This window comes from Morone saxatilis, unplaced genomic scaffold, assembly GCF_004916995.1.
Source record: "Morone saxatilis isolate NCDOM2014 unplaced genomic scaffold, NCSU_SB_2.0 Contig16, whole genome shotgun sequence".
NCBI classification, from domain to species: Eukaryota; Metazoa; Chordata; class Actinopteri; family Moronidae; genus Morone; species Morone saxatilis.
The window spans coordinates 16,710,147-16,732,128 of record NW_023339718.1 but is presented as its reverse complement, the minus strand read 5'-3'; the positions used below and the strand labels follow the sequence as shown (position 1 = coordinate 16,732,128).

At 40.2% G+C, this 21,982-nt stretch overlaps 3 protein-coding genes and 1 pseudogene across 3 annotated transcripts; 3 read left to right on the top strand and 1 right to left on the bottom strand.

Annotated features, from left to right (window-relative positions):
• Nucleotides 1-2,166, top strand: part of LOC118325563 — an 11,810-nt pseudogene extending 9,644 nt beyond the window's left edge.
• Nucleotides 2,167-2,253: 87 nt separating this feature from the next.
• zgc:152968 (uncharacterized protein LOC564848 homolog) lies at nucleotides 2,254-11,125 on the bottom strand. The gene is made up of 13 exons (XM_035658278.1): nucleotides 10,699-11,125; nucleotides 8,545-10,124; nucleotides 8,363-8,458; nucleotides 7,688-7,955; nucleotides 6,399-6,739; nucleotides 6,164-6,307; nucleotides 5,963-6,077; nucleotides 5,796-5,864; nucleotides 5,561-5,701; nucleotides 5,313-5,426; nucleotides 5,134-5,207; nucleotides 2,760-2,880; nucleotides 2,254-2,535 (listed from the first exon to the last, which is right to left on the bottom strand). The coding sequence occupies exons 1-13, from the start codon at nucleotides 10,847-10,849 to the stop codon at nucleotides 2,447-2,449; spliced, it is 3,303 nt and encodes a 1,100-aa protein (XP_035514171.1). The 5' UTR covers nucleotides 10,850-11,125; the 3' UTR covers nucleotides 2,254-2,446.
• A 58-nt stretch (nucleotides 11,126-11,183) lies between these two features.
• poli (polymerase (DNA directed) iota) lies at nucleotides 11,184-17,352 on the top strand. Its single transcript, XM_035658794.1, has 10 exons — nucleotides 11,184-11,459; nucleotides 11,616-11,741; nucleotides 11,825-11,989; nucleotides 12,429-12,575; nucleotides 12,804-13,040; nucleotides 13,155-13,333; nucleotides 14,034-14,125; nucleotides 14,215-14,348; nucleotides 14,746-14,966; nucleotides 15,908-17,352. The coding sequence occupies exons 1-10, from the start codon at nucleotides 11,201-11,203 to the stop codon at nucleotides 16,691-16,693; spliced, it is 2,346 nt and encodes a 781-aa protein (XP_035514687.1). The 5' UTR covers nucleotides 11,184-11,200; the 3' UTR covers nucleotides 16,694-17,352.
• A 1,002-nt stretch (nucleotides 17,353-18,354) lies between these two features.
• Nucleotides 18,355-21,982, top strand: LOC118325107 (ras-related protein Rab-27B-like). Its single transcript, XM_035657667.1, has 5 exons — nucleotides 18,355-18,677; nucleotides 18,779-18,864; nucleotides 19,539-19,642; nucleotides 19,847-19,970; nucleotides 21,169-21,982. The coding sequence occupies exons 1-5, from the start codon at nucleotides 18,525-18,527 to the stop codon at nucleotides 21,356-21,358; spliced, it is 657 nt and encodes a 218-aa protein (XP_035513560.1). The 5' UTR covers nucleotides 18,355-18,524; the 3' UTR covers nucleotides 21,359-21,982.

The window sequence follows — 21,982 nt, the reverse complement described above, 5'->3', positions numbered from 1 at the left end:
TGAACAATATTTGAGAGAAATAGGTCTTTTGTGTACATAGAGAAAGTCTTAGATCTTTGAGTTCGGCTCATGATGAATGGGGGCAAAAACAAAAGTGTTGCGTTTATAATTTTGTTCAGTGTATTTTGTATTATCAGTTTGATTGTGTAAAGGATCTATTAATTTAAGTTATCAAATAACTGTAGTTAAGTAAAAAGTACAATATTGTCCACTGAAATGTATTGCAATAAAGTGTAAAGTAGCACAGAATGGAAATAGTTAAGTGCAGCAAAATGGTACTTACAGTACAGAACTTTTCATCCAGTGAAGGTTAACTATGCAGGCAGATTCACATACTACAGCTGTGTCCCAATTCCATACTACATATTCATCATATATATTGCTTAACAGTCTTAATAGTACACTGCTTTCACAGTTAATATAAATAAATAAATGTACTTAACTATTTTATACCATATATTATACAATACTTGTTTTTTATTGTTTCTCGATGTGTTCCTGAAGCCGTTTCTTGAGCCGTTTCACCATCCTAAACCATTTTTTTTCATTTCTTTCAAAAATTTTATTTTTATTTTTTTTTTCTGGGACAAGTGTCCATCAAAAGTACACTCAATCAAGGGTTGTTTAATAAACTTGTGTACTTTGACACTTTTCAATACTAAAACATGCTTACATGTAGTATGTAATTGTGATTTGCCCAATTGCTTATGCCCAATTTGGATCAACAATAACAAAGCGGCTAAAAGGTGCACTAAAAGGGCACTTTAATCCTTGAGGACACTTTCTGCATTTCCAAAATCTCTGGGATCATTCTGATCTAGCCAGCTTTCATCTCAGCATTTGCCAATGTTCAGTATATAGTCATCATACAGAAGTGAAAATATGTGCTTTAACAGCTTGTCTTGATGGGAGAGAGTAATGTGTGTTTCATGATCTTTTTTAACCCTATTCTATCAGGTCACCCCAAGACCAGAGCTTTTGTTACCCATGGCGGCACAAATGGCATTTATGAGGCCATCTACCACGGTGTTCCCATGGTGGGTATCCCCATGTTTGCTGACCAGCCGGACAACATGGTTCATGTTAAGGCCAAAGGAGCTGCAGTTATCATGGACTTGAACTTCATGAAGACTGAGGACCTTAGAGATGCAATCAATGCTGTCATCAACGAGAAATCGTAAGATCTCTTACCAATCTGCTCATTGTCCGTTTTAGAATATTAAAAAGATATTTTCTTGCCATTTTGCCTTAGGTAAGCAAGGTCAACAACATACCATAAAGAAGCCATTATCTAATGCAGTGTGACAGAGTTTGAAGGTCACAAATAGATTACAAAACCACTGAATGGCCTTTTGCTCCTAGTGGCTTGTTTAAGTTTAAAAATACGTAACCCATTAATCCACTTCCATAGGTACAAGGAGAATGCCATGCGACTGTCCAGTATCCACCACGACAGACCAATGAGTCCTCGGGATGAGGCGGTATTCTGGATCGAGTTCACCATGAGAAACAAAGGGACAGAGCACCTGAGGGTCCAGGCCCATGAGCTCACCTGGTACCAGTATCACAGCCTGGATGTGCTGGTCTTTGTCCTCACCATAGCTCTGTTCCTCTTATTCCTATTCATCAAGACCTGCAGTTTCTGCTTCCGGAGGTGCTGTAGCAGAAATAGGAAAGCGAAGACTGAATGAGTGAGTTAAAATGTAGTTGATAAAGAACTTTAACTTTAGAACTAAAGATTGGTGAAAACACAAATGGATTCATGAGTTGTCCTGTTAGTCTAAAGCAGCTAGTGTAACCATAATGCCTTGGATTCGAAGTTGTGGCTTGAGACAAGTAATTGTCACTACTTTGAAACAACTAATTAGGGCAGAGTCCAGTATTCTTCTGGAAGTAAGTCAGCCAACACTGAAAAACTGAAGCAAAAACATTAAAACGTTGTTAACCTCTACAGAAACAAATGGTGTATTTGCTTCCAAAAAAATATATATGTACATTTGTCTTGTTTGCGCTTCCATTTATCACGGGTAATTCCTTCAATTGTTGACAGGTGTGCACTTATTTGTGTAACTGCACCTGAGGCCATTTTGACAATTAAAGCTAAATGCTTATTGGCTGACGTACGTCTGGGGGGGTAAAAAAAAAATACACACACAAAGAATTTCATTCTGTGCCTTTACTTTAATACATGACACCCCACCCCTTCAGGTTTTCTTAGCACACAACAGTGCAGTTAATATTTACAGACATGGACACATGGGCTGCAAATTAAAATTGAACATAAACATAAATCAAATAATGTAATTAAACTAAAAAATAAACAGCCCTCCCATGTCATCAGAAAAAGAGCCAAAAGAGTTTTACACAAATGGATGACATTCAAATTTGAACAACAGCATACATTTGTTGTGTGTCTGTGTGCACATGTATAATTGTTTTATTGCCATCATTTTTTCAGTTTTCCATCTTCTTTGACCTTCCATAACATAAGCTCCATGCAGGCAGCGGCGTCTTCTGCAGTGTCATGGCCACAAACTGAGAGAAACATTGATACAGTATATTTAAACAAATGTACTCACTACCAAAACATGCATCAACTATGAATACATACGTTTTGCTGGTCTTTACACTCAAATTTTGATTATGATCCATTTCTTTATTTGAATTCAGATTTTGTTTCAGAGGTATTGTGGAGTTTAAACTTAATGGACATGCAAAGGAAACAGGTGTGGTGGCTGTAGTTATCCATGATGACCCACCACTCTCTTGGATGATCCTCCTGAGGTATTCAGCAGTGAGGTTGTTGAGGGTCAGCTTGTGAGGGGGGCCCAGACGGTGGGGGAAGACCACTGATGTGTCCACCACCGTCCCGTGGAGCAACTACAGTAAAGAGGAAGATATCTAGAGCTCGTATTACTGAGTAGCCTCTTTGATAAAGTTAAAGTTGTTCAGTAATAATTTTTTTTTTTTTTTAAATAAAAAAAAAAAGGCACAGGCTAAAAAATAAAATAAAATAACCAAGTAACCAGTAAGTGTACTGTTCTCGGCCCACCTTTGATTCATTTTCAAGACGGTAACTCAAATAAACCGGGTGTCTAACAGTGTAGACAAATTGCTAATGAAAAGGTACTTCATATTTTGAAGAATCTAAATCAGTACTGCAAACACCGCCACTAAAATGGTATATTTTAGTAACATATATTGTTGAATGCCAGCTAGCCTTTGTTAATCAATCAATCATGTACACAACATACCTGTCCAACATGTGGCCACACTCCTCTCTTGATCAGTGCAATTATTTGTCTGATATATGTAATCATTTATGAGACATATTACACAGTATTGCCATTTTCAGCAGTTAGTTTTATGTTGCTTTAAAAAGCTTTCCAAACCCCTTTCCAAAAGCTGGTACTTGACATTCAACCTTCTACATTATGAGCCAGTTTTTATAGCAGTTTGTAAATATGATCGTCAAGTTAATTCAGAGCTTCTACTTTTATGTGAGGCGTTTATAGTTCATTAACACCCTCTAAATTCAGGTTAATAATAATAATACAATAATAAATAATAATAATAATATAAAATAATAATAATAATAATCCATATTATAAACAAAATTAAAAAAACTAAAAAACTTTCTTCAGTAAATCAACCACATTTAAAAAGCAAAATATTGCAGGGATGACCACATGGGACTAACAGACAGAAGCTTTTAAAACGCTAACTTTAAAAAAAAAACACAGGAGAGGGAAAACAAATGAATGATGTAAAACAGTTTTCAACAGCACACCAGGATGATTTCAGAATTGACACAAAAACGTTGGAAGGGGTTTTTTGCAGGGAAATTGTGGTAGGACGAATTGAAGATGTGACTGGATTTTGTTACAGACCTTGTTTTACGCAAACTCCCTCGTAGTTTGGTTTGGGGCATGTTTAGAGTCACAAGTTAGCAAAGGACTGCAAACTGGCCAGACAATCTTCAGCGTGTGAAATAATGTTGGGAAAAGCTATAGTAGTCACCTGAGGGCACAGAGGTCTGTTTTCCAGCCGTGTCCAATCAGAATTGGTGCTCAGCGCTAATGAAGCTCTAATACGGGTCTCCTTGCCACCTCTCTCGAGGGAGGTGCCGCAGTTTACCCTTCACGTCTCTTCCCTCACTGATGGGCCCTGAAAACCTTCACAAGTATAAAGTGTCACAACAGGCTGGAGCAGTTGTGCGGTTATTCAACAATACAGTGATACAGGCGCGCGGGTTGGTTACAATTTCTTTAATTCTATCACCATGTATTGGACATTTATCTGTTTATAGGGCGGTGATAGTTTAAGTAGGTGTTTAAAGCAAAAGCCAGCCATCCAATTACTTACTCGGTGTTATAATCGAGTGACCTCATTATCAGGGTCTGGGACAAAGGTGTCGTAGACGACCTCGACTAGAGTTGGACCAGTGTCACTCTGGGGACAGCTCCAGGACCATGAATCGCGTATAGCCACTTATGGGGAAGGGGACAAAAATTGAACACATATACATAGGTGGTTCTCACTGCATACCTGAAGGCCAGCTGTATACTATCAAACATCAAGAATCTATTTAATTCCATCCATGACAACCACAGCAGGGTTTCAACAAGTTAATGTGCTGGGGTTTTCAACTCAGGCACACATGGGCTAACAAGTTTACTTGGGTTTGGGCTCCGCTATATCGGGGAAGAAGCTGAAAAGCGTATACAGTAATCAATTTTGAATACCAAAAAGGAGTTATGTGCGTGATTGTTCATTTTGTTCAATTCAATTAGCTATACACATCAGTTATCAAGTCATGGATTATAATGGAAACTACCAAAAATGAGTAGAGTTTGCTCTCAAGAGATTTTTAAAAAACTGAGCCCCTTCAAAGAAAGCTGGTCACCATTTCACAATCCAAGGAGTAGAAACCCAGGACAGCCGCGTATCGGGCCTGGGAGTGTCTGGGAACAGTAGACACCAAACCATCAAAGGCTGAGGGAATCATGACATGCAAACTAGTGAGACAACAAAATATTACTTAACCCACTGTTAGAGTTGAGGTCAATAATAATAATAATAATAATAATAATAATAATAATAATAATAATCTCCCATTCCAATTTTGTTTACCTTAAACACCTGACATCCAGGTGCTCCCATGACTCCCTCGCAGCAACTGTAGCGGGTCTCCACTCCACCGGGCACTGTAAACGGTTTAGAAATGTATACCATGAATGGTGTAAGCTGTATATTGAACAGTTTGAAGTATTTGGGATGTTTTTTAAAGCATACAACTATAGTATACTCACCTTTATTCTTAACGCCTTTCCCATAATGGTAATTACACTCCTCCTTACGAATGTGTTTGCCCGTTTGGCTCACAGAGAATGTAGCCCCACATCGACAGCAGATCCTCTTCAGGGCTTTAACCAAGAAAAGCCAGAGGGAAATGTACTGAGAAAATAAAACCCTCAATGCAAGTACATCACTGGTTAAGTGTGCCCTCTAGTGATATAATATGAGAACTGCATTAAATTGTCTTAAAGATTTCACTTACAGTCTGTGTTGCCTTTTTTATTGTCAGCAAAAAGAATAGCCCAACCAGGTTTCTCTGGGTGATCGACAGGATAGTTGCTCTCAATCAGCCTCTCCTCAGTCAAAATATAGTCCTTCAAACTGTCATACAATGCCATATCGTCTGCTGGAAAAATGTATTTACTTAGAAGCGGTCAAAATATTTGAATGAAATGACAAATGCAAAAGGACAAAATAAAAATGTAACCAATTCTCACCATTTCCTTTAACCTTCTTCAGGTTAAGAGGAATGTTGCCTTTCAGTCTTTGGCTGATGACTTTTTCATCTGCACGTGAAAAAAAATGACATATTACTAAATTATATCTTACCAGCATCATTTACACATTTTATTTAGAAAAGTTGGGGTTTTCCAGAGATTTCCACCTTTAGCAGCAACAGCACTTTGGTTCTTCAGCCTCTTCAGTGCATTCACTGCAACACTCTGATATTTGAGTTTGTTCACACTGCGATTATACACAGTCCTCTCTTCAGCAAGTGCCTTTCAACAACAACATGGACAGAAATTAAATTAATATCGAGACTGTAGCTTGTCAGTCAGGATGGCATTGAGTGGGACAAGCTCACCTTTTCAAAGGCATCATTAACATTGGTTGTTGTTTTGAGAAACTCTTCCGTGAACATGTTGACGTAACGCTGTCGGAGGTCATGCGGCACTTTGTCTTTGGCGGCCTCACACTGCTGCTTCAATTTACGTTTAGTAGGCATTGGCTAAAATAATACATTCATTGTTAATATTCAACTGATGACATGTGTCTAACTCGCACCACGTCCCCAACAGAGGTGGTTTTTCACTTCTCACCTTCACAGTAGCATGAACAGCAGCTTGAGGAGTAGTGGAAGTGGCTGGACTTGAATATGCCGATGCAAAGGAAGAAGTCAGCGAAGGTTTACGTGCTGGCGCAGGAATGAGCACGGGTGCTGTTGTGCGGTATCTTTGCACAGAGGTAACTGCAGGTGGATGGTATATTTGTTTCACAGCTACAGTGCTGGTATGTACCTGACTCATTGGGGTTAGCACTGAAGTAACTTGGCTGGAAGTGGAAGAAACAGGCAGAGGGAAGGCGCCCTCTGGGAGGATCAAGTGCAAGTTGTTGCCCACTTCGATCACAGCAGTTCCCAAAGGTATGTAGTTTATGTAAGCTGTGGAATAAGACAAAAACGCATATGATGCATCCAGGAAAAGCCACAAAAATACACCACACAAATTCTACTTTGTCCGTAGCAGTAAGGCAGTTTGCCTGATCGTACTTTCTTGTATTACAGTTGAACAGTACACTACAACATGTTTCTGAAAACATTTGAGGCGAGAAATAGGAAATGCAGTGACAGAATCTTGATTCACATTTGATCAGCATTGCTTAGTTTGAGTTTTGAGTAGGGATCTTCCTGGCAACTAATATCCTTGTCAGTTAAATATTGTAAGAAAAAAATACTACCTGTATTTTAACAGCCATTTGGAAACATTATTAAATCAGAAGACAATATATAGAACAGTCCGAGTGGGATTATAGCATCTGTGGATTGGGACAGTAAATGTCATCTTGGTTCGTGGCTAACGTTAGCAGCGCTAGCACAAGCAGCCTCCTCTCCTTGCAGGTTAACATCCACATATCCATCGTGCTGAATGTGGTTGTGCATCGTCAAGTGTTTAGCCTTATATGACAGTTTATAAAAAAGGGACAATAGCGTGTTTTAATTTCCTATCAAAACACTGCAACAAACCACACTGGTCTTACAAGCTGCCATCTTTTTCCCCACCTCCCCCCTCACGGTTTGAACTCCAGGGAGAGGTGTTGTGACTGCCTTCCTCTCTCTCTCTCTCTCTCTCTCTCTGTGTATAACTGCAGAGCAGCGTGACTGACACTAGACAGGAGGGGCAGAGCGAGACTGTCCACTAGTTATTGATGGCAGATACTAAAACTGAGTGAGAGAGGCTTTGCTAAAGCACTATGGTGGGGGAAATTAGACGATGGTAGACCGCCATAGTCTAGGTAATTAATGGGAAACAGTGCTACTATTTGATCTTGACACTGTAATGTTTTTTTTTTTTTTTTAAACCCTAATCCATCACAGCAAACAGATGCTTACCATTTTGCACAGTAGCGAGCTGCAGGTTTTCAGGGGTTTGAGCTGAAGGAGTAGGTGTACTTTGGGTCTCTGGCCTCCCCTGAAACGCGGAAGAAACGGACGTCTGGCCACCTCTAAATGAAGCAGTCAGCATGGGGGCTCTCTGCTGTACCTGCTGTACCTGCTGAATCTTGGTGGTGGTGGAAGGCTGGGAGGCAATCCCCGACACAGCAGGCCCACGTAGGGGAACCAGCACCTGGGGCTGAGGTCTTCTCTTAGCCACTGGCTGCTGAACGAAGCAGATAAATCAAAATATGTGCTTAAAAGGACAATTTAGGCTAGGTACTTTTCTCTAGGGTAGTGACCTAGAGGAAAATTGCCACTCTTATTCATCTTATATTCATAAAATTATCTATGGTTAAATATATTGCACCATATTATCAAAATACATTTGAGTCTACTACACAAGTGCATATAATTTATTTATTTCATCAATTTAAAAATCGTTTACATTTTTAACTGTAATTTAAATTGTGTTTTGTAAACTATATTAATTGTTTAAGTTAATGTGGAAAGAAATAAAGTGCAGTGTGCAAATTATATAAAAGGTTTTAATACATAATGTCAACTTCTGTTTTGTGTATTTTTGTATATGAATACTTAAAATTTGGCATTACATGCATATATAGCATGTACCTCTGTATGTTTGGCTTCATGAGCCACCCTCTTCTTTCCTGGCAATGCTTGGAGTTTGGCATTAAACTCCGGTTTCTCCACATCCATAGCTTCAACCTAAAAATGACAAGATTAAGTCAAAGACCTTTACACTGTACAGACAAACTTTCTTCATATTTGATCTGGAGTATCTACATACTTACAAACTCATCAGGCTGCTCTTCATTTCCCTTATCGTCGTTGTTTGCTTCCATGAAGATCCTGTAGCATTCCTCCATTGGGTCACTGTCAGACAGCTCAATTTCTGAATAGTTGAGCTCATCTTCGTCATCAGAGCTAGACTCGATGAATATAAACCCTTCACTATCTTTCTCCAAAAGCTGTTCAGTTGATGTGGATGAAGATTCAGCTACGTTTGTCAAACTTGATGCTGATGAATTGTGTCCAGCCAGACCTTGGCTCTCTCCTGAAGCTAGTTTTGCTGACTCCAGGCAGCTTTCAGGTTGAGCATGGTTAACAGCAGCTTTACCCTGCGTCAGTCCTGGCATTTTGCTTGATGTTTTCTGTTGGTGTGGAAGCACTGACGGTACACATTTTGTGGAAGACCACTGATTGGTAACTCTGTTCTGAGCTGGCTGTTCTGTTGTCTGGGCTTTCTTGGTATATTGCATGCAGGGTGGGTCTGAGATAGCAGCTGGAGCTTCATAAAAAAGTGAATTCTTTTGGGGAAAATGATAAGGCTCCATTTTCTCACACTGGGGCAATTCAATCCGAAACGTGTTTTCTTCCTTTTTTGCCACAAGATTGTTCCAGTCTTGCTGGTCTGTGTTGGCAGGATGACTTGCAGGTTCAGGACTTTTCTCCACTACTGTTTCAGTAGCCTGGAAGTGAGTAATTGTCTGGCTTTCTCTTCCCCCGTCTTCTAAACATCCAGTTAGGTCAACTACACTCCCATCCACTGCTATATTTACAAATTCTTTGTTCTCATAAAGATAAGATGGACCTTGATTGTTTTCAGCACCACTTTTACTATTAACTATATTTTTTTCTACTGTTGGGGCAGGTGGAGATGTAACCGCGTATGCCTCAGTGTTTGGAAGCGGTGGGGAATAAAGTAAAATAGTCGCTGTTTTGATCTCCTTCGATTCTTCTACATTTTCCTGGAGGGATTTGCCAGCAACAGAATCAACTGGTTTCTGATCTCGCCCTCTCTTTTTGTCAGGCGAGGGAGGAATGTCAATAATCAGGACGCTGTCTTCATTTGAGTCATCAAGTGGCTCTGGAGATGGCGATCGGGAAAGCGGAGCCTGATCTGCCGCTGGCTTCTTCTGGTCACAAGGTAGAGCGTTCCTTGGTCTTTTCAAACTTTGTCCCTTTTTCACTTTTTGTTCTTTACCTGATGAGCTGTAAGACCGCAAGTCAGCAGAAAAGTTGGAGAGAGGGTCATACTCCAAATCAGTCCTCGGTTTCGAGTTGTCAACCACGTACTTCTTTGCTCGGGTGTACTTTTTAGTTAAGCTTGTGCACGAAGACCTTCCGTGAAAACCTCTGCCTGCATTTTTACCTGCAGTCTCAGACTTGGAAACAGCAGGATTAGGCGCAGTGTTTCTGCTGTCTGCCTGTACAGTCTGGTAGTGCGACAGTCGCCTTTGCTCCTGCTCCACCTCGTGCCTTACAGTTTCGATCTCCTTGTTGATCCGCTCCAGCTCCTGGATGCAGTCATCTTTGGTCTCATCATTCACTGGCGCCCCGCAGTCGGCATACACATAGCCATTTTTGACTCCTGTTAAAAATGTATGTGAAATATGGTGGAAGATAATACAGGGTGAGATTAAATAAGCTGTGGGAAGTTCTACTATGGTGACCTGTGGCTGCATACAGGAGCAAATATCTTTACACTACCATGTGTTTTTGTGCTTTATGGTTTAAAACCAGCTTACCATAAATTGCCCCTTGCAGAATGAATAAAGTGTTTTGAATTAAATTCAATGTAGAGAAAAGAACCAAAAATACAATTTTATATTTTTCATAAAACCATTCATTCTCCTTACCTGTCTTGGGAACAAAACAGACCCACAAAAGTGTTTAATTCATTAGCTAAATAACAAAACTTAATCTAAAATTACAGGGACCAGGACAAAAGGTGGCTCATTTTTTCTCCAAGGAAATGTATCTACCATTTCATTTTAAATGTATTAACCATTATTTGAATGCAAAAAAACCCTGCAAGGCAGTCAAGAGTTAAAGTTTCAAAGCACACTTTGAAATAAGCAACTGAAAACTTTTAACAGGCAACACTACCGACACATACACTGTAACGTTAGCTCACATTAGCTAGCATACCTGAAAACACTGACCTGCAAAGTCAAGTATCGATGATTTATCCGAGGCACCAAACGCATCCCGCAATTCTGTGGCATGTTTGTACAAACAGTGAGGCCGCTCACAAAGCCCACGTTTAGAGAAAGGACAATTTATATCAGCAAAGAGACCAGACGAGGGAAACATCAGCAAAAACGCTACTTTTCACGATGGACAAACCCTTTGGTTAAACTAATTAACGTTAGTTAGTTAACTAACTCCCGGACAGCTGCAGGTGGAGGCTTCAAGGGACGTCAGCCTCACTTTTATACACTCTGCTCAGGTCGCCGGACGAACGTTAAATATTTACTTAACTGTCTTCATTTGTTAAAATTGTGCGACTTTAAAGTCCATAAAGACAAATATTTTTCAGGGGGAAAAAAGCTTATTTAATCCCGAAATAAATACAACACATTTTGAGCCACGGAAGCTGATTCACGTTAGGCGGTCACACTGACTGCGGCTCGTTGTGTCGTAGTAATCCCTCCGTGTCGGCGGATGGCGCTGCTGCACAGACTTGAACTGGGACCTACAACGAAAGAGTATTTTCACTGTTTGGTACACTTTCCCCACCGCTACAGCAGCACTCTTATCTCGCATATTGAAAACTACAACAACAAAAAAACAACACACATAACATTTACGTTGTTTCAAATGGATAAGAGCGAGGATGAGATGGAAGAGGATGAAACCGAGTGGAAGAGCAGTTTCGTGGATTCAGTCCCACTCAGCCCCGCTGCAGCTGCTGCTGCCTCAGGTGAAGTATGGAGACAGGGAGGCTGGTAAACTGTCTGAAACCACTTTATTTTGGCTTTCAGTTGCCGTTTGAACACGCAGAGGGAAACATAACTCTGCCTATCCGCTATATACACGTGTCAGTTAGTAATTATTGTATGTGTAATCTCGGTTTCAGGTCCAAACCTCAATAAGAAGTCAGTACCAACATCTGCACACAGAGTCATTCTGCACTTTGACCTGGACTGTTTCTATGCTCAGGTGGAAATGATCAGAAACCCAGCACTGAGAGAAGTGCCTTTAGGTAAATTTACTACAAAAGATCCTGAGTGGAATGAATAAAATAAAGTACTTTTTGTGGGTCAATAATGTTTCTCCTATCATCAGGTATTCAGCAGAAATACATCATAGTCACCTGTAACTATGTGGCAAGGGAGCAGGGGGTCACCAAGCTGATGTCTGTGACCGACGCTAAGGAGAAGTGTCCTCAGCTGGTGTTGGTTAAAGGAGAAGACCTGACACACTACAGAGACATGTCCTATAAAGTGACAGGTAGGCGGGAGTGATACATCACACTCAGGGGGTCTGCAAATATCTGTATTCCCCATACAAATTGTAACATTTAGTTAAGTAGTTGGAATTCATTATTTAGAGTAAATCCACTCCAAAACACACGATGTCACCTCTCACCTGTGGGTCTATTTGCTGTTAGGTGGTAGCAGAGAATATTGGAGCTATCTTAAAACACAAAACAACACATTTTGGTGTCAGATTCTTTCGAGAATGCATTTTCAACATGTGTCCACTTACAAAAAAAACAATGCATGCAAGTGTCATCCTTTTCTCAGCATCTCTTGCTATGCTACCACTATGACTGTTGCCTTTGCTACTTTTACACCTACATTATAACCCACATATTAGTGCAACAACATCATGTATATTTTCTGTGTCGGTGCTCTTCTTTGTTTACCTTTTCTTGTCCTCTTTCCAGAGCTGCTGGTGTCCTACTGTCCACTGGTAGAGAGACTTGGATTTGATGAAAACTTCATGGACATAACAAAGATGGTAGAAACAAGGCTGGCAGAGACCCCGGAGTCTAAAAACCTTTCATTTAAAGGACATGTCTACAACCATTTCAGTAAGTCTCATTTGTGCCTCTGGTGAGAGCTGTACATCTATGTACATCTGGCTCATGGAAACCAGGAACTGAGTTGTGAAACAAGCCTAGACGCTTAAAACTTGTACATATTTGCATTGCGCTTTCTGTTTCCCACCACATGAAAAGTTTACTTTTGGATCCTCTTGAAGAATGTCAGCTTTTCACCACACAGATAACATAAATGTCTTCTTTTCTTGTCCTGCTCAGGTGCAGCTGTTAAAGCCAGTGATCATCCAAGGTTGGCTTTAGGTTCACACATTGCAGCAGAGCTAAGAGAAGCCATCCACAGTAAACTGGGTCTGACTGGTTGTGCTGGCATCGCCACAAACAAGCTACTGGCCAAACTGGTGTCGGGCACCTTCAAACCCAACCAGCAAACTACGCTGCTGCCGGAGAACATCAGTGACATCATTGGCTGTCTGAGCGGTCTCCGCAAAGTACCGGGTATAGATGTGTAATTATTTTTCAATTCAAAGCTCTTACGATGTGTTTTTGGCCCATGTCACAATTATCAAGTGTCCTGGATGATAAGTTTGTGGTCTGATCATGTATTCTTAGGGGTGGGTCACCAAACCGCTAAGAGGCTTCAAGCATTGGGATTGGTCAGTGTGAAGGACCTGCAGCTCTTCCCATTGAATGACTTGGTGAGAGAGTTTGGAGGTCCCAGTGCTCAGCGCTTGAAGAATCTGGCCCTTGGTGTTGATGACTCACCTGTAACTCCATCTGGTGCCCCTCAGGTAGGCTAGGAAATTACCAGTATCTTCTTAAACTGCGTTTATAGCCCACCAGAGCTCAGTCCAAATCGCCTCATTATCAGGTCCTTCAGTTCTTAAAATTTCTAATTATATATAATGTAAGCTTTTTTATTTGACTGTGTCAATCATCAGTCAGTACATTTTTACTTTCAGTAAAAGCCCAATTATCTTGCAGCCAGATTACCAAAAAAACAAATAGATAAATAAAGATTAGATAGATTAAATTTGAGATATCTGTCCCCAAAATTTCACTAGTACAATGGAGGTGAATGAAATTCCTGGTAAAGCATTAAAAAATACATTTAGAAAATTCAGCATTTCTTTCCTGGGGTTATTCTTTGTTCCTCCGGACAGTCCACACCAACAGATCACTCTGCAGAAAGCCATTTTAACCCCTGAAGGCAGCAACAAGTGAAAGTAAGAGAAAGTAATATATTACCTTAATAAAATAAATAAAAATACGTGCTGGGGTGTCATTTTGGACAATCTTTAAGGGGGTAAGAGTTACAAAAACAAAGTAATTGTCAACTCACTGGTGCAGGTCTGCAAACTCAAGAACATTGCTATTATTACTGTTATTTTAAGTCATCATCTGAGTTCTTATCTTTTGTCAATTTTAATGTAAAATGTGATATTTTACCATATTTTTTTTTACTTAATTAGTATCTTCTTCATCTTTCAGTCTCTCAGTGACGAAGACTCCTTCAAGAAAATGTCATCAACTAAAGATGTTTTGGAAAAGATTCAAGAACTCCTGAGCAATCTGGTGGAGAGGTGAGAGACTTTGTCAGCTATTTAAAACATGCAGTTGTGGTCTTTTATGCTCAAGCCACTGAGCCTTTTATCATCTGTTTGAAAACCAGGATGCACAAAGATGGCAGGCAACCTCAAACCTTCCGGCTTACCATCCGTAGATACTCAGCGACCAACAAGTGGTTCAGTAGGGAGAGCCGGCAGTCTCCAATCCCCACTCACATAGGACAGAAGATCACCTCGGGTAAGCTCAGACACCGTAATATTCCACGTGCAAGAGCTCAGGATGGCACATGAAGACACGTTTCCACTCGCTGTAAACATTCTTGAACATGCTTGATTTTTGTCAGTTACATACAGCACCCAAAAACGTTGTCTGTGTGCCTCAACACAGTGCACTTCTGTCCATCCTGAAAGGGTGATTTATAAGCTGGTGATGAACATAGTGGAGCATTTATTTGCTAAAGAGGCAGATATTTCCCTCAGGATTTGGTGGAGACGAAAACAGAGCTAAAAGATAAATACTGGACATTCAAATACTAATGAATACCAATGTTGCCCTGTGTATTATTTTCTATAATCTCCATATCCTAATATCCGAAACTGCCAATAAAGCATTATTTTCTGTATTGTCTCTATAGACAGCAGTGATGATGCTGTGCTCCAGCTGGTCCCATTGGCCATGAAGTTGTTCCACAAGATGGTGGACAGCAGCGGCAGCTTCCACCTCACCCTCATTAACGTTTGCTTCAGTAACCTGCAGACCAGGGGAGCTGCCGTCAGTGGAAAGGGCTCCATAACGTCTTTCTTCACACATAGCACGTCTCCCAGAAAAACACAACTCTTCTCAACACAAAGCCAGGTAATACAGTGAAGTAATGCAGCATAATCTGGCTTATCTGGTTATCTTTATCGGGGTGTCTGTATGTCTTGAAAAGTTTTTAAGAAGTATTCAGTTTCCTCAAAAAAGGTTTAAATTTAATTTACAAAGTTTTCAATACCTTGAATTTATGTTCATTATAAAAGGTCTTTAAATCCAACTTCGGGCTGTCGGGAGATGATATATACCTATAAACTAAAAGAGGGATGTCTGACCGAGAGTCCAAAACCCTTAAGATACTCGGTTTACTTTTATATATGACAAAGAGAAGCAGCAAATCCTCACATTTGAGAAGCTGAAACCTGACAATGTATAACATGTTTTTAATTTTTTTAACTACAATTTCTGCTTGAAAAATTACTGAAACAATCAAATTTCTAAATAGTTGCAGATAATCTTTCTAACAACAAATGAATCGATTAATTGCAGCTGGTTCGAAAGTGGACTGGAGTTTAGAGTTTCAGTCGGCACCATTAGACCTGTAGCAAACACTGTTACTTACTGTCAACTAACTAGAAAGCTCATCGTCCCATAATGGGCAAATTAATTATTTTTAGTTGGTTAAACCATCCATCCATTTTATTTTTTGCCACCTCTCTGGGTTTAAGTCACATTAATATAATTAATTATATGATCAGGAATGATTTAACTAGTATACATACATATATATACTGCTGGGAAGTACGGAAAAGACATGATATAATAATAACAAACTAGAGACCATTTTGCACTGGGATCACACCAGCCGTGACGCCCATCAGCATGTTGAAGTTGAAGATTGTGAAACAGGTACTAAATGGCATTTTTTGTTATTAAAACGGTATTAAATGTAACTTGGCGAACCCTGCTCCATGCTTACACGCTGAAGAGACCTTATCCTCTGAATTTCCGGAAATCATTTTTGGTCTTTTAATCTCCAATAGGATGATTCATCTCAGAGTGGGGACAGTCACTGCATGGATCATCAGTTCAGCACACACAGCGGGATATCTCAGCACGCCTCACAAAAGACAGTCCCCACAAAAACTCACAGTTCTGATGCAGCATTACATGGGTTTAAAAGAAAACAGAGCCCCGTTGTTGTCGCTGTAGAAGACCGTCAGCTTCAGGAAGTACCCTGCAGCACAGCGAGGTCAGACTCTGATGAAACAGATAACATGGTGACACATCAATTGCCCCCGTATGTTGACCCAGAAGTGTTCAAGCTTCTCCCTGAGGAAATCCAAAAGGAGCTGTTATCTCCCGCCTACACAAACTCTCTCCCTAGCACTTCAATGAGCTCAGATGGAGTTGTTGATGTCTCCCACATAAAAAACAAGTCTCCACAGACGATTAAAGATTCACAAAATATTCTAGACATGAAAGAGGCTGCAAACAAATCGGTTCCATCTGACAGGCCGACCACCGTGAATGACCAGAGTCCTGGGGGCACAAGTGCATTTCCAGGAGAAAACGTCATGGAAGAGGGGAGACTGTCATTCCCCGAGTCTTCTGACTGTGTGTTACCAGGAAATGTGGACCCTGAGGTGTTTTCGGAGCTTCCACCGGATGTTCAAAGGGAGTTGTTGTCTGAATGGAAGCAACAGAAGCCAGTCCTGAAGACCGCCTCGTCCAGGAAACCAGGGAGATGCTTGATGAACAAAGACAGAAAGGCTGCAGGAAAAGGCAGTCAGGCGAATAATTTGTTGAAGTATTTCAAACCCAGTTAGAGATGGCCTTTGACTAGTTATGTTATGTTTTGTTATGTTATTTATCTTAAAGAAAGTATTGTATGTCTTCGTGTTCTCATGTGATACATACACAGAGTGAACAGAATAAAAGAAACACTTTAAAGGAATTCTACAGTAGGAGGTTTAACAGTTTGTCACTGCCTGACTTCACAATTAATTAATTGATCAATGATTGAGTTAATTAATGGGATATAACAAATTACTGAAAAATGATCATCAAGTTTGAACACATAACTACATAACTGGGGGTTCGCTTACAAGCTTTTTTTCTGCAGCTTTCTAATAAGCATCTTGTAAGTGGAGCCTTTTTTTAAACTACTGTCTCTAAAGTCAAGAATTAAAATGTTAAGCTCCACTATTGACTTTGATCAACACCTCTGACAATCCCAACAAAAACAGCATGGAAATCTTGAGCTTGACCAAGTTGGTATTTACTTTTTGGTTATTTGTTTCTGTTTTGTTATCCACCCCTGTATGTCAGTGTTAATATGCCTGCCTTTTTGGAAATGAGAATATGTTGTTTTCATACATTATATGTGAAGTCCCCCTTTACCCGTGATCATATTATGTTATCCTTTGTAAACATTGATCAAAGTAAAATAGATTAAATCAATTCTAAAATATTAAGGGGACCTAAATCAGGTTCATTGTTTTCATATTGTTCTGGCATTGTTTAAAGAAAGCAGGATTACTACTGAGCCTCTAGATGTGGGGCCTGGTCCTTAGTCGGGGCGATTTCCACTGAAATCCACAGAGGCATTAGCATCGTCAACAGGGGCCACAGTCCAGTTTTCAAAGAGCCTTTTTTTCCTCATGAGAAATACCAGAAAACACAAGATCTGTAAGCACAGCCCCACTTGCTTCTTGCTGGAACGAAACTCCTCCCTGCATCACATGTGAGAAGGGGGAAAGGTTCTTGATGTGCCATCGTGTCATGATAGTTTATGTGTGACTAAATTTTATTTGTTATTTGAGTTGAGGGACCTCTGAATGGACGTTGACACCTGCAGATAGACTGGTAAAGTACTTTACTTTTTTGTAATTTTAAGGCAGCTGTGAAACTGTCAGTGGGTATTTGATTCTGGGGGTATTTTAGAAATTGAAAGTTTTGTCAGACAACACTGCTGTAGGTTTAGAGGGTTTGGTACTCTCCTTACTCGGCTGATAGCAAAGAACCCAATTCCATTGATCATGCACATGGTAGATTTTCATGGTAGTAGGCCACTGGAACCTGAGTTGCATAACCATGAATATTTCCTCAATGCACTCACACACCCTAAAGCTTTCCCGGGAAGTATACTAAAGAAAATAAATGGATTTGTTTGTGACCATCACCTACATAACCAAAATGATTTTCCATGCTGCCTTTATTGGCCCGCCTGGTGCGGTGACCTGAGTGGTGTCATGCAGTTTTGAGCTGTCTGCCCACAGCCCTTCAAGTCAATAAAAGGAGTTCTGTCTGCCAAACAGACTCTGTTTTTACACTCAGCAATGTCTGAGAAAATTCTGGCGAGGCATTTGACTGCTCATGTGGAAGCCAGCTCCAGTCATGTGCTAGTCCCTCTCTGATCAGTGCCTAATGAGTGGGGAGTTATGACGTCCAGCTAAGCTTGTGTGATGGTCCTGCACCCTCAGACTGAAATCTGCAGCTTAGGTGGAACTATTTCCCCTTCCTTTTCTAGTTTTTAAGTATTTCCTTAGGCTACTTGCAAACTTTCTCTAAACTTTTATGGTTACATGATCCATCAAACCTACCATAGCATTGTACTGTGAGTTCAACTCTGTGGCAGGTGGAGCACTAGGCTGCACAATGGCTGACTGGGACTATGACTATCTGATCAAGCTGTTGGCCCTGGGAGACTCAGGGGTGGGAAAGACCACCTTCCTCCACAGGTACACCGACAACAAGTTCAACCGCAAGTTCACAACTACAGTGGGCATTGACTTCAGGGAAAAGAGAGTGGTGAGTGATACATGTTAAAACGTTGTCTTCGGTGTGTGATTCTTTACTTTAAGTCAGTTTAGAGGTTGGGAGGATTGTCATGCTTGTGTGGTTTGGTTCAGATGTACACGGGGATGGGTGCTGATGGGACGACTGAGAGGAACTTCAAAGTCCATCTTCAGCTTTGGGATACAGCGGGACAAGAGAGGTAAATCTAACCTTGTGTCCACAATATGTTTTACATTTAGACATGATCATTTAAAGCCCCCATGTGGACCTAGTGGTAGTCTCAAAACAGCAATGTACGCTGTTACTCCCTACAACAAACTAATGCAAACCAGGGGACACTAAATGGGCTACGGCTAAGCAAGCAATTTATTGAACAGGATTGGCACATTTTTCAACAAAAATAAATCAAAATAATTTGAAAAATGCTATAATCACATTAACAAGATAAAGCACCTACGCTGCAGCTAGCAGCTGTGTGAGCCTGCACAGTGGTGCTTTGAGCTAAATGGTAACACATTTGACAAAGATAGGAAAGTCAGTAGTTTTTCTGGTATTTGGTCATAAATCAAATTGGACAAATTAAAACTTTAACTTGATTATGGTGCTAGAAGTAACAGGATCACCAATGTGTGTACTACATTACTGGTAATCCATCCAACAGTTGAGATATTTCACTCAAAACCACAAATTTTTAACCTCATGGGGGCGCTAGAGAAAACAGGATCACTAAAGTCAGAGCAGAAATGTCTACATGTGTCATGGCAATCCAACAGTTGCTGAGATGTTTCTATCAGGACCAAATGCTGGACCGACCAACCAAGCATGGCTAAAAATCTACATATGGGAGCCTGTATAACAAAAATCTGTTTTCAGGTTCCGCAGCCTGACTACAGCGTTTTTCAGAGACGCAATGGGCTTCCTGCTGATGTTTGACTTGACCAATCAGCAAAGTTTCCTCAACGTCAGGAACTGGATGAGTATGTGTCATCTCAGCAGCCTGCTGGGCTTCAGATCAATACTCTTTGAGATCAATGTTTTCTCTCTTATTGCCACTGAAAGCAAGATGCAAATCCGCCCTCTTTAACCTTGACTAAGGGAATTTTTGAACAGTGTTTCAAGTCTGCTCATGCATGTCTATTTGCGTCACATGGGTATAAATGACTTCCTCTGTGTTGGTTCAGGTCAGCTACAGGCCAACGCGTACTGCGATAGTCCAGACATTGTGTTGGTGGGCACCAAGGCAGACCTTCGAGATCTGAGGAATGTCCACACTAGACAGGCCAGAGATCTGGCAGACAGATATGGGTGAGGCATTAAATACTTACTGTTGTTTATTAGATTCAGCAAGTGTGTATAGCTGCAGTGTGTGAGACTGTGTGAAGTGTAGTACAGATGTCTTTATCTAACACCTGTCTCACACTTACTCCACACTCAGAGGTAAGTTTTATAATATGTAATGTATTAACATATTTTATTTACACAATTATTACCTTGTAACTCAAACCGACTTACATGTAAATAAATATTCTAGCAGTAAGACAGTGTGCAAGGGTGTATGTATGTACATGAACACATATTATTGAACGCTTTCAGTTACTGATAAATACTGACTTCTGGGGCGCACGGTAGCTCACCTGGTAGAGCCCTGAGACCGCAGTGACAGTGTTTGATTTCAACCTCAATAAATGAATTGATTGACATAAAGTTAATTGGAAACTGTTGTAATTGCTTAACTGTTAAAACGTCATTATTTAAACAGAAATGCCCCCAAATTTACTGGTTACAGCTCTTCAAATGAAAAGATGTTGTAAATGAGTGTGATTGCATTTCCCATTTTTGGTGATGGGGCTAAATTTGGATCACATATTGTGCCACTTATTATGATTTTATCTTTGACATGTTAAATAATTAAAATAACAGACATTTTCAGGTGTTTTTTTAATTTAAGTAATGAGTGTCACCCTCATTTAAAGTGTTTACAACCCACTGTAGATGACCAAGCAGTAAAGATGTTTCTTTCTCTAGTGCACCACAGGATGGTGCTAGTGAGCTGTTTTCAACCCTGCTCCACTGGTCTTCCTCTTGGGGGTTTATCATTTCATTCAGCACAGCCTGTGGGTCAGGGAGATAAATGTTGGTTGTTGTTATTAATAGAATAATTATTATTTTTATTAATACATTTCTGCTTCACAAACTTTTTTAGATTTTTGCAATTTTCTTTATTTTTTCTCTGTCTAATATTGAATATTCTTCCCTATAAAGTTGTTTAAAATTGTTTTTAAAAAATACACTATAGGTCTAATAGATGTATACAAACTGTGACATAGACATACACATAGATTTTACTCTTTCAGGAGTCAAAAAAAGGTTGTGAATCATTGATTATCAGCTGCTCAACACAAACACATGCACACAATATGGCCACTAAACAGCAGCTTCTGTTTGATCCACGCCCCGCTTTCCTAACTGTTTCATAGAAAACTCCTCTCTCCGTTCTCGTCAGCATCCCCTACTTGGAGACGAGCGCAGTGACGGGTGTTAGTGTGGAACAGGCAGTGACCACCCTGCTGGACCTGGTGATGAAGAGGATGGACCAGAGCACTAACGGGGGCCGCAACTCTGAACCCAACGGCAGCCCCATCGCCAGCCATGAAGTGGAGGAGGCCCCTGTGAGGAGGAGGTGCGCCTGCTGATGTTTCCACCAGCAGCCACTCTATGAGCTCTATTAGGGTGCCTGCTAGGTGAGGCTGAAGATAATCTGAGATCATAAAATCAATATTATATAATATTATCCACACATGAGAGGACTAAAACATGGCCCATTTTACTTAAAGCAACATTGTTATTACAGTGTGAATTCCTCTCCTCTTTGCTATCTGTAATGTTATTTATTCACAGCCTGTGCCTTGTGGGATAGAGGATGGAGAGGAGTTGCTTTAAAAAGATTGCTTTAAAGATTGTATATAGTAACTGAATACAGTATAAGGTATTGTAAAACCTGTGATGTTTTAAAGACACCAAGTGGTTGTGATTCTACCAAAATAAGGCAATTATAATCTTCAAATGGGTAATATCAGAGAAAAATACTGTTTTTATTTGACACATTTAGGCCTTGATGGAAGGAATATGCAGGCACATAACGTATATTTATCATGGAGTATAATCAAAAAACATTTAAGACATGGTTACATTTCTTATATGGATGATCGTTTTTGTTAGAACAACCAAGATAGCAAAGTCCCTTACATGATTTATGACTTTTATACGACATGTACATAAGCAGCCAAGCTTTTTTATGCATTATGGAACAAAGTTGC